Genomic DNA, 14,095 nt, shown 5'->3' on the forward strand with positions numbered 1-14,095 from the left:
ATGGAATAGAGAGTGAATTGGTGGTGGCAAATCTTCATCTCTACAATGACCCGGGCACTAATATCATACATGTTGGAACCAAATGAGGAGCTGAATTCCATTGTTGTCATTTTACCGACTGTGTGCCCTTTGGCAAGTTATTCAACCTTTGTAATCCTTGTTTTCTTAACAGTAAAGTGAAATACTACCTACTTGTGTTGTCAGAGTTTAATGAGATACTATATAGAAAATATTTAAGCACTGTGCCTGGCATGGTAGTTTTTACTGTTAGGGCTCTGGTTTGGAAAAAGTTGCTTACAGATTCTAAGACAAACTGTTTTACTGTCTATGCAAAACATTGATAAAAAACTGAGTTAGCAACTAGGTCACAAGTCGTAAATTAGTAACATTAAAGAACTTGTTAACCTTCAATATTTTAGTATATTGAGTGGTATCCAGAGTCAAGGTGAGTCGGTCTAACTGACTCTTCATTGCTCTGTATAGAGAGTTACTTGTGTAACTAGTTTAGAAATGAAGCAAGTACCACTAGTTATAATGGTAAAAAAAAGAAATCTTAACCAAGCTAGAAAGGCCAATGAAATTAATTTTGAGAATAACCTACCACACATGTAATAAATTAATTCTAGAATAATTTATTAATGTCTGTAATCTAGAATTACAGATATTCTTATATGGTTAAAGACCTGATAATGATAAAGTAGAATCTTAAAGTGGAGAAACATAGGGTAATTTTTAGTTCGATTCCTATTTTATAGCTGAGGCGCAAAGCAAATTATTACTTATACAAGATTATATAAGTAGCAAAAATTAGAACTTGTTGCTTTTTTACTAAATTTCTGTGAAGTATAATTAATTGTGCAAATTGAATACCACTAACAAAGGACTCTACTGCATCACTTAGCCTGCCTATCCTACCTTTCATCTTCACAGACCTATGCATTCATTCATTCAACAAATGCTGAGTGCCTGCTGTGTTTTATGGCAGGCATCATCTTTGAAGAGTTTTGCTATAGAGGAAGGTAAAACATCAAGCACGTTGATAGTTAAAGTGTTTCACCTTGCAGACCTCTGGGGAGAGATTGCTATGGATTTAGAAGTTGTGCTCATCTCAGGCAAAATACAGGAGTTGATGGCATATGGCAAAAGTTTTTTTCTTCACGGAAGCTAGCAAAAGGAGACAGAAAGGGAATACAAGGTGAGAGAGATGGTTTATCACTATCCTTTCCATTCAAGATGTATTTTTCAAATAACAAGTATATATTTAGGGTTGACTCTGTCTGTAGTACTTTAGCAAATGATGGGGAAGAAATACAGAAGAGGAATAAAATGGTCTCTGGCCCCAAGGAACTGACCCTCTTGTTAAGACTCATTTGAAATAAGGAGAGAATTCTGTCAGGCAATCTCCCTGTCTTCTTTTTGCCTACATAAAATAGTTTTCTAAGGGGTTTTTTATTTCACAGGGATGTATAACATAATTATTCTCTTTATTTTTTTTTAAAAAAAGCTTCCTTGTAAAAGTTTTCAAATATTATAAAAGTAAGAAAATGGTGTAATGAACCCCACCGCCATAAGTAGCCCCTAGATTCATCAATGGTCATCATTTTGTCCTACTTGCTAGGTTGATCCCTTTTTTCTTTTCTTTTTTCCCTTACCTCTCTTCCTCTCCACTTCCTTCCTCCTTCCCTCCCTCCATTTCTTCCCTCCTTTCTTTCTTTCCTTCCTCTAGAGTTTTAAAGGAAATTTATGACATCATGCATTTCTACTGTAAACACTCTATTATAACTTTTTTTTTCTTTGCACTGAGGAAGATTTGTTCTGAGCTAACATCTGTGCCAGTCTTCCTCTATTTTGTGTGGGGTTTGCCGCCACAGCATGGCTGATGAGTGGTGTAGGTCTGCACCTAGGATCTGAACCCATGAACCCCGGCCGCCAAAGCAGAGTACACAAATTTAACCAGTAGGCCACCAGCCCAGCTCAAATTATAGCATTATTTTAATGCCTGTATGTATCTCATCGTATATATGTACTATAATATACCTAACCAATCCTCTAATGAAGAGTGTTTCCTTATTATTCATTATTATTATAGTTTATTTCCTATAAAGAGTACTTCCTGGAACAACATCCTTATATGCCTCTATCTTTTTAACATCTTCATGCATACATCCTTCTCACGTATGGCCTTCTTTTGAAATGGAATTTCCTGGAAATGAGATTGCTGAAGCAAAGGCTATGCACTTTTATAAATCGCTACATCATACCAAACTCATGTTCAGAAATGTTGTAGTAATTCTTACTCTCAACAATAATGTGCCTGTCTATGTTTGCTGGTCTGGGTTTTGTCAGTCTATTAATTTTTCCAATCTCCCAGTACCATAGATTTTTAAAGATTTTTTATGTGCATTTAAAAATTATTAATGAGGTTGAGCATCTTTACTCTTACTACAGGCCATATGAATTCAGGCTGCTCTTTCATAAACATCCCTTTCATTATTTCACTTTATTCAAAAATCATGGTGTCATTATTTCCCACCTCTGATTTTCAAGACCCTTCATAATTTGGCCCTAAGCTATTTTTCCAGCTTAATACTGTCCAGCAGGAGTTGTTCTATTCCAATAAGTAATATTTCCTCATTCATATACCTCATTCTATTCGTTTTTTTCTTGGACTCATTTTTAAGTAATGTTTTATTTTTCTTCTTTTCTCAATGCTTTTATATTCCACTTTTCTTTTTTCTGCCTATTCAAGTCCTTCGGAATCCTTGTAGCCCGTCTTGCAATGAAGTTGCCCCAAATTCTCTAGCCTTCATCGATTTCCTCTTATTTGAATCCCCACTGTACCTGCTGTTTTTACCACTTGATTTAGTAGCAAATTATAGACTGCTTTGTTGTGTTATTTAGCAAGTACCAACTGTGTGCAAGACCATGAATAGATAGCTATGGACAGAACAGTTTCTGTGCTTGTAAAGTTTGTAGTATACTAATGATGCATTTATTTCCACTTCTTTGCTTTATTAGTGAGGTTGAACTTCTTTTCGTATACCTCTGTTATATATGAAGTATACACACGTTTTTAGATACGTATTTGTATGTCCCCAACCAGATTATAAAATCATTGAGAGTATAAACCATGTTTTATACTTCTCTGTTCCTTACAACACTTTACTCAGTTCTGAGCATGTAGCCATTATTAAGTATGTACTTGCTCTGTTAATGTAGTAATGAAAGTTGTAGGCTGTAGAGTCACATACCTGGTTTCATATTACAGCTCAAGATCTTATGAACTATCTGCAACCTTTGCAAATTACTTAGCTTCGCTAAGCTTGTTTCCTCATGTTAAATACTTGCTTCATAACGTTGACATGTGGGTTAAATGAGAGAATCCATGTAAAGCATTTAGTACAATGCTTGGTACAGAGTAAGTGCTCATTAAAAGATACTTGTTATTATAGTAATTTGTTTAACCTCTCCAGCCAGAAACTACTTCAACAACCTTTAATTTCCCTAGCTCCTTTTATCTAAGCAGTTACCAAATTCTGCTCAGTTTACTTCAATTATCTTGTCAATTTAGCCTCTCCTTTTAATCCTGATTGTAACCCACAGTAAGAAATACATTTTATATCATAGCTTAGTATGCACTGTTTATATGCACATATGTGAAACAAAAGTTTTATGAAATAATTAGTTATGATACACTGATGTTTTTTGTTCTGTGTTACTAAAAAAAAATGCTGGTCACAGCCATTAAAACTGATTTCACAACACACAATTGGAAACACACTGGTCTAGATTTTTGGAATCTGCAAAATTTGTACTACTACTGAACTGGATTATGTTCAAGTATAAATTTTCAATGAAATAGAAAATGGAGATGAAGCCGCTGGGGCTTGGAGCTTATTTCAATTGTACTTTCTCTTTCTTCTCTAATAGATAATATGGTTAGATTTTCCTATTCTCAATCTGGTTTCACTGCTCAAGGTGGGAGCGTTCAGTTGTGCATATTCCAGAGCTGGTGTAGATGAGATTACTCAATAGTTGGGGCAGAGCTTCTCACCTTGACAGGGCAGAAATTTATCAATGACTTTGTATGTGTATTGTTTTTCTTAGGACAAAAGTTGACATACGTGGATTTTAAAGTCATTAGCATAGTTCTGAAAGAGGGACCTGAAAAAAACTTTTAACTACAGAAATTTTTAAACATTTTAAAAAGTAGAAAGAATAGTATATGAATCTCCATTACCTAAATTCAGCTTTAGTAATTATCAACATTATGTTAATTCCAAGAGGAATTTTTAACAAGGAACTTTTAAGGCACATAAAATTCCCTTCCTTAATACAGATAGATGATCTGTTTTTTCAGAAGAGATGTATCAGATGTATCAGTGTACCTTGCTTTAGTACTCACAACCTATTCATTTTAATTGATACCTGCAAGAAGAGTAAAAAATTATATGACATGAGGGAGCAGTAGTGGGATAGGGCGGATTTTCCTAAGGGCCACCTAGAACACTAGTCCCTGGCCATCTTACTTGGACTATTTCCACAGCCTCATTTGCCAGTCTCCCTACTGCCACTCAATACCACCTACCTTGCTGCCATTAAACTGATCTTTTAAAATTGTCTTGGGGGCAGTGGAAGCTCATTACATTTATTCTGTTTAAAACCTTCAATTCTTCCTTCCCTACCTATAGAATAAAATCCCAAACCACAGATTTTCACTCATAATCTGGCTCCAGCCTATGTTTCTAGCTTTCTTTCCCACTATCTGTCTCTTCCCTACCACATTCAGCTTATTCTTCTTCCTAGAATACTCAGTCTATTTTAGGACTTATACCTATTTTTCAGGATCCAGTTTAGGTTTCATCTTGTGCATAAGATCTTTTTAACTACCCCAGAAAGAAATTCCCTTGCTTGTTTTTGTTTATTGGGTGTATGCGGAGGGGTATGTGTGTTTTTTGCCACTTAATTGAGTCGTATTTATTAGTTTATGTTTGCGTCCCTCCCCAGTTAGACAGTGATCTCCTCCAAAGCAGCGGTTATATCGTATTCTTCTTTGTCTCCTAACCACTTTCTTTGGTGCCCGCACACAGTAGGCATCCAATGATGGTTTGTTGAATGAATGTCTTCATAGTTTTAGAACTGTCGAATCTAATCCCAACACAAGTTCTCTCCAGATAAGAAGAATTCATTAAAGTTTATTTTTTCATTTTGTTTTGTGTATTTTTCATTTTTTTTCCCTCCCCTCCTTGGGAAAGTTTTAAAAATTTCTAAGGAGAACCTAAGTTCTATAATAGAGCCTTTTCCTTAGGGGGAAATATACTTTGGTCAACTAGTATATAGTATCTTCAAGAATCCTGTAGTGAAGGTAAGTAAAATCTCCTCTCAGTATACTTAATTTTTTGCTGTTGTTGAACAATATGGTTTTATGGAGCTATAGAGCAAAGTAGAGTGGAATAAATTTGTGCTTTTTTATGCTTATAACATCCTTACCAATTTTGATGTATTTCAGCTCATGGAATGCTGTGTAAATGCCCTGGTGACATCCTTTAAAGAGACTATCTTAGCAGAGTGCCAAGGCATGATCAAGCGAAATGAAACTGAAAGTAGGTAAAACATCACAGAAAGTTCTCATAATCTTTTAAGAGGGTATCTTTGAAGCGGGACACTTTTAATAAATTGCTGTTAGATCATTTTTTTATGCATAGGTATATTTGTTACAGTAAACTGTGCTTAAAGAAAATAATAAAATATGTAGCACAGTTAGAAGCACTGTAAAGAAGGTTATTAATTTATATTTTAAGTATTTTCCCCCCTAGGTATCAATGATTGTGTGTGTGTGAATTTCAATTTGTTCTCAAAAGTAGGACTCTGCTTCTAAAGACTATTTTAAATGGTAAGCATGGTATAGGCTAGAAGTAGGTATTTGACTTTTGTGTGGAATTTTGTGATGAATATTTTTAGAAAGTAATAAAACACTCCATGTTAGTAATCTTCATCCTTCTCTCCAAAAATATTTTACGATTTAAGATTTCTGAAGTCTGTTTTTTTTTGTTACTTAAATGTTTGCGTAATAATGGTATATTTTTGGAAAGTAGCAACTACATTACAACCAAAAAGAATGCAGTAAATTTACCCATATTCTTACTACCCAGAGATAACCACTTTTAACATTTTAATGTCTTATGCTCCAGATCTCGTTGTGTATAATTGCAAGATCCTATTTAATCTTTAGTTGCGTTTAAAGTATGTGTTTCACTTCACTTCACTTTATACACTCTTTAGAAGTAGTTTTATAGTAAAAAGCAAGCTGCTCATTGGCACAAATGAAATATTTGAATTTCTGTATGCCAAGCTAAGTAGAGTTATCTCTGATCCATGTTGGACTTCCTTCAAAATGATTTATTTAGTAGTAACCAGGTCTGGAGGGAAGATTTTTGTGGAGGGCAATTAAATAGTATAACATGAGAAAGTGCTTTTGTAAACTGAAAAATCTTTGTGAATACAGTTTAATTTTATCTCTAATACAATTTAAGATTTATGAAGTCTGAAGATTTTATAATCATTACTCTGAACAATCTGATGACATGGTTTTTTTACCTCTTAATGATGTGACTATGTATTTAATATTGCATCTACTTTATGAAATGTACTGATCTTCTATGTGAACTTTTGTTTCTTAGAATAAAAGATATTCCATTGGATTGAAGATCAAATGACTAACCTTTTAGGAGGAGTTAGGTTTTGCAGTGTGTGATCACTTTTTATTACAGTTTATTTTAAAAAATAATTTTTGTCAGACTGAGAAGGTGGACCAGGAAGTTATATTACTTTCTATAACAACTCCTAAACTGATTGTACCCGTAGAATACTATTAAGGTTATCAATTTCCAACTGATATTTCTCCAAACTCTTACAATCATAGGCATTCTAGACCCATGATGCAATTCAAAGAGAAAATTTATTCTGATGGATGAAATGATTATATGAGTGTGTTCTATCCTTTCAGAATTACATTTAATGTTTTCATTGATGGATAAAGTTCCTAATGGGATAGAGCCAATGTTGAAAGACTTGGAGGAGCATATCATTAGTGCTGGCCTGGCAGATATGGTAGCAGCTGCTGAAACTATTACTACTGTAAGTTTTCCTTAATGGCAATGATAGATGTATATCAAGGTTAGTTTTTACTTCATTTTCTTTCTTTTAGTGAGGAAGATTCACTCTGAGCTAATGTCTGTTGCCAGTCTTCCTCTTTTTGTTTTGCTTGAGGAAGATTAGCCCTGAGCTAACATCTGTACCAGTCTTTGTCTGTTTTGTATGTGGATCACCACCAAAGCATGGCTTGACAAGTGGTGTATGTCTGCGCCCGGGATCTGAACCCACAAACCCAGGCTGCTGAAGCAGAGCCCTTCATACTTAACCACTACACCACAGGGCTTGCCCCAAGGTTATTTTTCAATTCAGGATTGTGTGTTTAAAATAGTAATTAATGACAAAACAGCAGTATTGGAACACCTTTTAATTTTAAGAAAAAATTCTTCAGAAAATTTCCCAAATTTTAAAGCTGTAGTGTTTTATTAAAATTGTTTTTATTTTCTCTCTTTTGTATCATTCTTTGCTTTTTAAAAACTCAATTGAATATAAAAAATTTTATTTTTAGGACTCTGAGAAATATGTTGAGCAGTTACTTACACTATTTAATAGATTTAGTAAACTCGTCAAAGAAGCTTTTCAAGATGATCCACGATTTCTCACTGCAAGAGATAAGGTATATATTCCTGTATATTAACACTACTGTCATAATTTGCTTTTAATTAGAAACTTGCATCATTATGCTATTAAATTACAAACTGAAAACCCAGCAACTCTGATGTTTCATTAGTGGAGAACAACTGTATTTATTGTGTTTGGTTTGTTAGATGTTTTTGTAAGCATTGGATATGGGCCTAGAATTTAGCTAGAACGTTGCTCTCTTCCTCATTTTTCCAAGAATGTTTTCCTGTTTTTGGATGTTACTGATTATTGCATTCCTGTTTATCCTCTAAGACCCAGTTCATAGTATACTTCTCCTGGGACTTCCTTGATACCCTACCTCTTCCCACATCCTACCACAAGCAGAGGTGATTCCTCTGTCCTTTCACAGGGCTCCTGTGAGAGTTATGTCACATTTATCCTTGTTTCCCATACCCTCTTTTCCCATCTTCACTAGTGTGGGATAATGATAATGAAACATAGTCTTATCCTTAGAGTTGTGTCTTTTTAAATGTCATAAACCTATAACTAGAAATTACCGTCAGTTTTTTCCCCTCTTCAACTACCTTTCATTACTTCCCAAGTTAGATTTTTTTCTGTGGCTCTAAAAAGGCAAGCAACTTTCTCCAGTAGGCTTTTTTTCTCACTCTATTTGTCTGCTTTAAAATAAGTAAGTAGATAGGTAGCTAGAGTAGGAAACGGTTAAAGGAGTATGGAGGTAATTAGGTGGTTTGGAATATTAAATTGAGTGGCCTGCAGAGGCTTCGCTGAGGTGACATTTGAATCAAGATTAAAGGTGATTTATTCTTGATGTGGCTATCTGAGGGAAGAGTGTTCCAGCCAGAGGGGACAGCAGATGCAAAGACTCGAAGGCAGGAATATACCTATCATGTTCCAGGAACAGAGAAGTAAGAGGTCATTGCCAGAGGGGATTGAGTGAGAGGGAGAATCGTAGGAATTGAAGTCAAAAAGCTAACAGGAGGCCAGATCACGTAAGATTCTGTGAGCCATGGTTAGGAGTTTGGTTTTTACTCTGAGTAGAATGAAAAGTCATTGAAAGATTGAACAGAATGACAAGACCTGACTTACATTTTAATAAGATTACCTGGCTCTGCAAAAAGAGTAGACTGAAGGGGGCAAGAGAAGAAATAAGAATATCAGTTAAGACCTGTTTAAGTACTTCAATTAGGTAATGATGGAAGCTTGGTCCAGAATGATAGTGGTGGAGGTAGTCAAAAGTGGTTGGATTCTGATTATATAATGAAAATATACTATACAGGATTTGCTAATGAGTCAGATGTGGAATGTGATAGAAAGAGACCAGTCCAGGCTAACACTCAGATTCTTATTCTGATCAGTTAGAAGCATATGCTTGCTGAGATGTGGAAGACTGGGAGAAGCAGGTTTTGGGGAAGTGGTTGCAGAGAGATTAGGAACTCAGTTCTGAACAAGTTAACTTTGAAATGATTATTAAACATCCATGTGGCAACGTTAAGTCTGGAGTTTAAGGTGGGGGACAAGCCTGAAAAGATAAATTTGGGAGCTTCAGCATATAGATGATATTGAAAGCACTGACACTGCGTATGACCACCAAATTAATGAGTGAGGATAGAAAAGAGAAGAGATCCAAGCGCTGGCCTGGGGCATGCTAAATTTATTTATCAGAAAGATGAGGAACTATCTTTCACAAGGAGGGAGGAGAGTGAGTGGAATGACCAGGAGCGTGTGCTGGAAAACGAGTGGAAAAGGCACTTGCAGGAGGAGGGCAGGATCAGCTTGTGAGTGGCTTTGACAAGAACGAATGGGTGGAGTAGTGATGTGAAAGCCTGGGGAGAATGGTTTTTGGTAAGAAGGGCAGTAGAGAAATTGGAGACAGTGAATTAGATAGTTCTTCCAGGAGTTTAGCTTAAAGAGAGAGAGAGAGAAATGGGGCAGTAGCTGAAGATGGACAAAGCCAACACAGAATTTTAAGGATTTAAACAATAACAGTATGTTTGTATGCTGAGGCTACAGAAACAAAGAGAGGGAAAATAGTGATCATGCAGGAGGAATAGAAGGGAATTCTGATTACTTCCGTTTTCTCAATGGAGTAGGAAGCCACATTATCAGCTCAGAGTGTACATGGGGGAGGAAATATTTGAGGTTTCAAGAGAAAGAAGATGGTATGAAAATGTTTTCTAGGAGAACTCGTGGACAAGAGAATGGTATGGTTCTCAGGAAGCATTAAGATCCTATATGAGAATAATGATAATCATAACATGACTAAGAGCATGCTGAAGTCATTGACTTGAAAATTGTATCAGGACAGATACAACATTAAAAATAAAAATTAATTTATATTTTTATGTATTTTTGGAATTGTAGCAATTTAACTGTATTTTAAATGTTAAAAATGATGTTTATATTTAATTTTAAATTATTTGTAGGCGTATAAAGCAGTTGTTAATGATGCTACCATATTTAAACTTGAATTACCTTTGAAGCAGAAAGGGTAAGTTTTTTAAATATTGTATGTTTAAAATTCTTAAATTTTTTCAGAGTGTGTTTATTATATGTTATTGGGTATGCAAGGTGCCGTATTTCCCTAATCCTAATTAGGTTTGTTTTTCGTTGTTGTTTTTTACTTTTATGATTTTTGTTGCTTTTGATTATTAAAAACTCTGTCTCAATTTTTAATTATTTCCTTTTTTGGCCAAAAAATATTAACCTTAGTTTTTTAAGTCGGAAAAATGTTTTGTTCTTAATCTTTTAGAATCTCTACTTTATTGTTTTTCCCTCTCCAATAGTCACTAAAGTTATTTTATTACCTATAAAATCATAGAATATGACTCACTTCACCATAATGATACAAAAAGGAAAATCAGTTTTAATGTAAATTTTTACATTAGTATTTTTAAAAATTGATCTCATTGGTAAGATGAATTTACTTCTGCTAAGTATTTTTATAGAAAATATGAAAATCAAAATTTAATGAAATATTAATAAATCTGAGCTAGTTATAGTTTCTTCAGAGTAATACTAAGTAGCAGTAAGGGTTAATTGGAAAAATCTTTTGATGTAATTTCTAGCAGAGAATTGCTATTTTAAAAATATTTTATACATAATGCTAAAATATTTGAAAATAGCATTTGTTAATAAGGAAAAGTAATTGTTCAAGTTTTTTTATCTTATTTTAATCATTTCATTTTAGTTTTTTGAGCTATATAAGTTAGTTGGGTGATATTACAGTGGAAGATACCTGGGTCATACAGTATTATAGTAACTGGCATAGTTTAAAAGAGTATTTATTGTGTTCTCTTTATAAATTGTGAGATTTATGAAACATGTACCACTACATCTTGGAGAGCTCTTCATATAATAGATAGAGATCTTCCTCATTTTCCTCTGCCCCTAGGATTTTTTAATGAAAATTTTCAAACTTAAAGTTACTGTAATACTTTATCAATGTATCTCCCTGTACATCCATCAGTCAACTTTTTAAATCCATTTGAAAGAAGTTGCAGGCATCAGTAACCATTACTCCCTAAATACTTCAACGTGCAGTCAATAATTGAATTTGATGTTTGTTCATATTCTGAGATAAAATTTACCTGCATATAATAAATCTTAAGCATATACTTTTTTGAGATTTGACAAATGCTTACACCCATTAAGATGTACAATATCTTTATCATCCTTGAGAGTTACCTCATGCCCATTCAGTCAGTCCCACCCCTACTTCCTTCCAGAGGCAACTATTGTTCTGATTATTTCAACATAGATTAGTTTTGCCTGATCTAGGACTTCATATAAATGGAATCATACACTATGTGCTTTTTTGCGTAAAGCTTCGTTCAGTTCAACATAGTTTTTGAGATTCATCTATGTTTCTGCATATCATAGTAGTTTGTTCTTCTAAGTGGTTGTAGTGTTTTATGCTCCCACCAGTGAAGTATGAGAGTACTTGATCCTCATTCTCACCAATGTTGAGTGTTGTCATTTTAATTTTAGTAATTCTGGATATATGTAGTGATATCTCATTATAGTTTTAATTCCCATTTCCCTCATGACTTGATGTTGAGCACTTTTTAATGCATTTTTTGGAATCCTTATATTTTCCTTTATAAAGTGTTCAAATTTTTTGTCTGTTCTTAAATTTTTTTCCATCGGGTTATTCCTTCTTATTAGTGAGCTATACAAGTTCTTATATATTCTGTATTCAGATCCTTTATAAGATATATGCTTTTCTTTTGTGGTTTTTGCTCTCTCTGTTTTATCTGGAAAATCTGTCTACCTCTAGGATATGAAAATAATCGTTTTTTCTTCTAAAAGCTTTATAGTTTTAGCTTTCACATTTAGGTCTAAGTTCCATCTTAAATTAATATTTGTGTATAGTGTAAGCTAGGGGTTAAATTTTTTTTTTTTTTTCATATGTGTAGCAAGTGATTTCATCATCATCTGTTGGAAATACTTTCTATACCCCACTGTGTTGCTTTGGTGCCTTTTGTCAAAAATCAAATGACTTATGGGGCCAGCCCCATGGCATAGTGGTTAAATTCAGCATGCTCCACTCCAGCAGCCTGGGTTTGGGGATTTGGATCCCAGGTGCAGACCTACATGGCTCATCAAGCCATGCTGTGGCGACATCCCACATACAAAAGAGAGGATTGGCACAGATGTTAGCTCAGGGCAAATCTTCTTCAGCAAAAAAAAAAGTGACTTAAGAATGTGTATGTTTTCCTGGGTTCTCTGTTCTGTTCCACTGATTTATTTGGGTGTCCTTAGGTCATTACTGCTTAGTCATGATTAATATAGTTCTGTAGTTAAGTCTTGAAGTCAGGTAGTATAATTTTGTTCTTTTTTCCACGAATGCTTTTAATATTCTGGTGTTTTGCTAATGTATAGAAATATAGTTGATTTTTGTATATTGATCTTATGGTCTGTTACCTTGTTGCAGTTATTAGTTCTAGTAGTTGTTTTGTAGGTTTCTTAAGATTTTCTATGTAAGCAATCATGGAATCTGTGAACAGAGACAGTTTTACTTCTTCCTTTCTGATCTTACGTTTTTTTCTTGCCTTGAAGCACTGACTAGGATCATAAGTACAGTGTTGAATAGAAATAGTGAGAGTGGGCGTCCTTACCTTTTTTGGCAAGTTCAAGGGGAAAGCCTTTAATAGTTCATCATTAAATACAAAGACAGCTGAGGATTTTTCATAGATGCCCTTAATTAGATTGCTTTTTATTCCTAATTTGCTAAAACTTTTGATAGTAAATGGAGTGTTGGCTTTTATTAAATGCTTTTTCTGTGTTGAAATGATTATAAGTTTTTCTTCCTTATTCTTTTGATGTGGTAAAAATACATTGTGAGAGTTTTTTTTTTTAAACATTTAACCAAGGTTGAATTCCTGATGTAAACTCTACTTGCTCATGATTTATTATTCTTTTTATATGTTCCTGGATTCAATTTGCTAATGTTTTGTTACCTTTTTTTTGGTCTTTATTCTTGAATGATTTACCTCTTTTTGGTCTTTGTGTCTTGTATAATTTTCATTTTTGTGATGTCCTTGTCATTTTTCTGGGATCAGGATTATGCTGGCCTCATAAAAAGGATTGGGGGTTATTCCCTCCCTTTGTATGTTCACAAAGAATTAGGGTAGTTGATATTACTTCTTCTTTAAATGTTTGATAGAATTCGTAAGTAAAACCATTTGGGCCTGGAGTTTTCTTTATGGGCAAATTTTGATGACAAGTTCAATTTCTTTAATAGATACAGGACTCTTCAGATTTTTTATTTAATCCAGTTTTAGTTTTAGTAAGTTGTGTTTTTCAAGGAATTTGTTCATTTCTTCTAAGTTGTCAGATTTGTGTACATAAAGTTGTAAGTACTATTCCTCATTATGCTTTTCTCTTTGGAAGTACATTAAAACTTTTTTTTCTAGAACCATTTGAGAGTAAGTTGTTCGTCATTCTAAGTACACTATTTTCTACAAATATAATCACAATATAACTATCAAAATCAAGAAGTTGACTTTGATGCATTCTACGATTTACTCCTCACACTCCTTTAAATCTCATTGATTGACCATATAATGATTTTTTGTTTTTGTGAAGAAGATTGGCCCTGAGCTAACATCCGTTGCCAGTCCTTTTGCTTGAGCAAGATTGTCTCTGAGCTAACATCTGTGCCAATCTTCTTCTATTTTATGTGGGATGCTGCCACAGTGTGGCTTGATGGGCAGTATTAGGTCCGCACCCAGGATCTGGATCTGCAAACCCCTGCCCTCCGAAGCAGAGAGTGCAAAATTAACCACTGTGCCACTGGGCTGGCCTCATAATGTTTTTTATAGCAAAAGATTAAGTACAG

At 34.2% G+C, this 14,095-nt stretch overlaps 1 protein-coding gene across 1 annotated transcript in view; it reads left to right on the forward strand.

Moving 5' to 3' along the window:
• Positions 1-14,095, forward strand: part of CUL5 (cullin 5) — an 89,808-nt gene that overhangs the window by 57,621 nt on the left and 18,092 nt on the right. Inside the window, exons 8-11 of the mRNA XM_070624828.1 lie at positions 5,510-5,603; positions 7,007-7,137; positions 7,661-7,768; positions 10,179-10,243. Of these exons, the coding sequence (XP_070480929.1) occupies positions 5,510-5,603; positions 7,007-7,137; positions 7,661-7,768; positions 10,179-10,243 (398 nt within the window). The remainder of the gene's footprint in view (positions 1-5,509; positions 5,604-7,006; positions 7,138-7,660; positions 7,769-10,178; positions 10,244-14,095) is intronic.

This window comes from Equus przewalskii, chromosome 6 (genome assembly GCF_037783145.1).
Source record: "Equus przewalskii isolate Varuska chromosome 6, EquPr2, whole genome shotgun sequence".
In the NCBI taxonomy this organism is placed as follows: domain Eukaryota; kingdom Metazoa; phylum Chordata; class Mammalia; order Perissodactyla; family Equidae; genus Equus; species Equus przewalskii.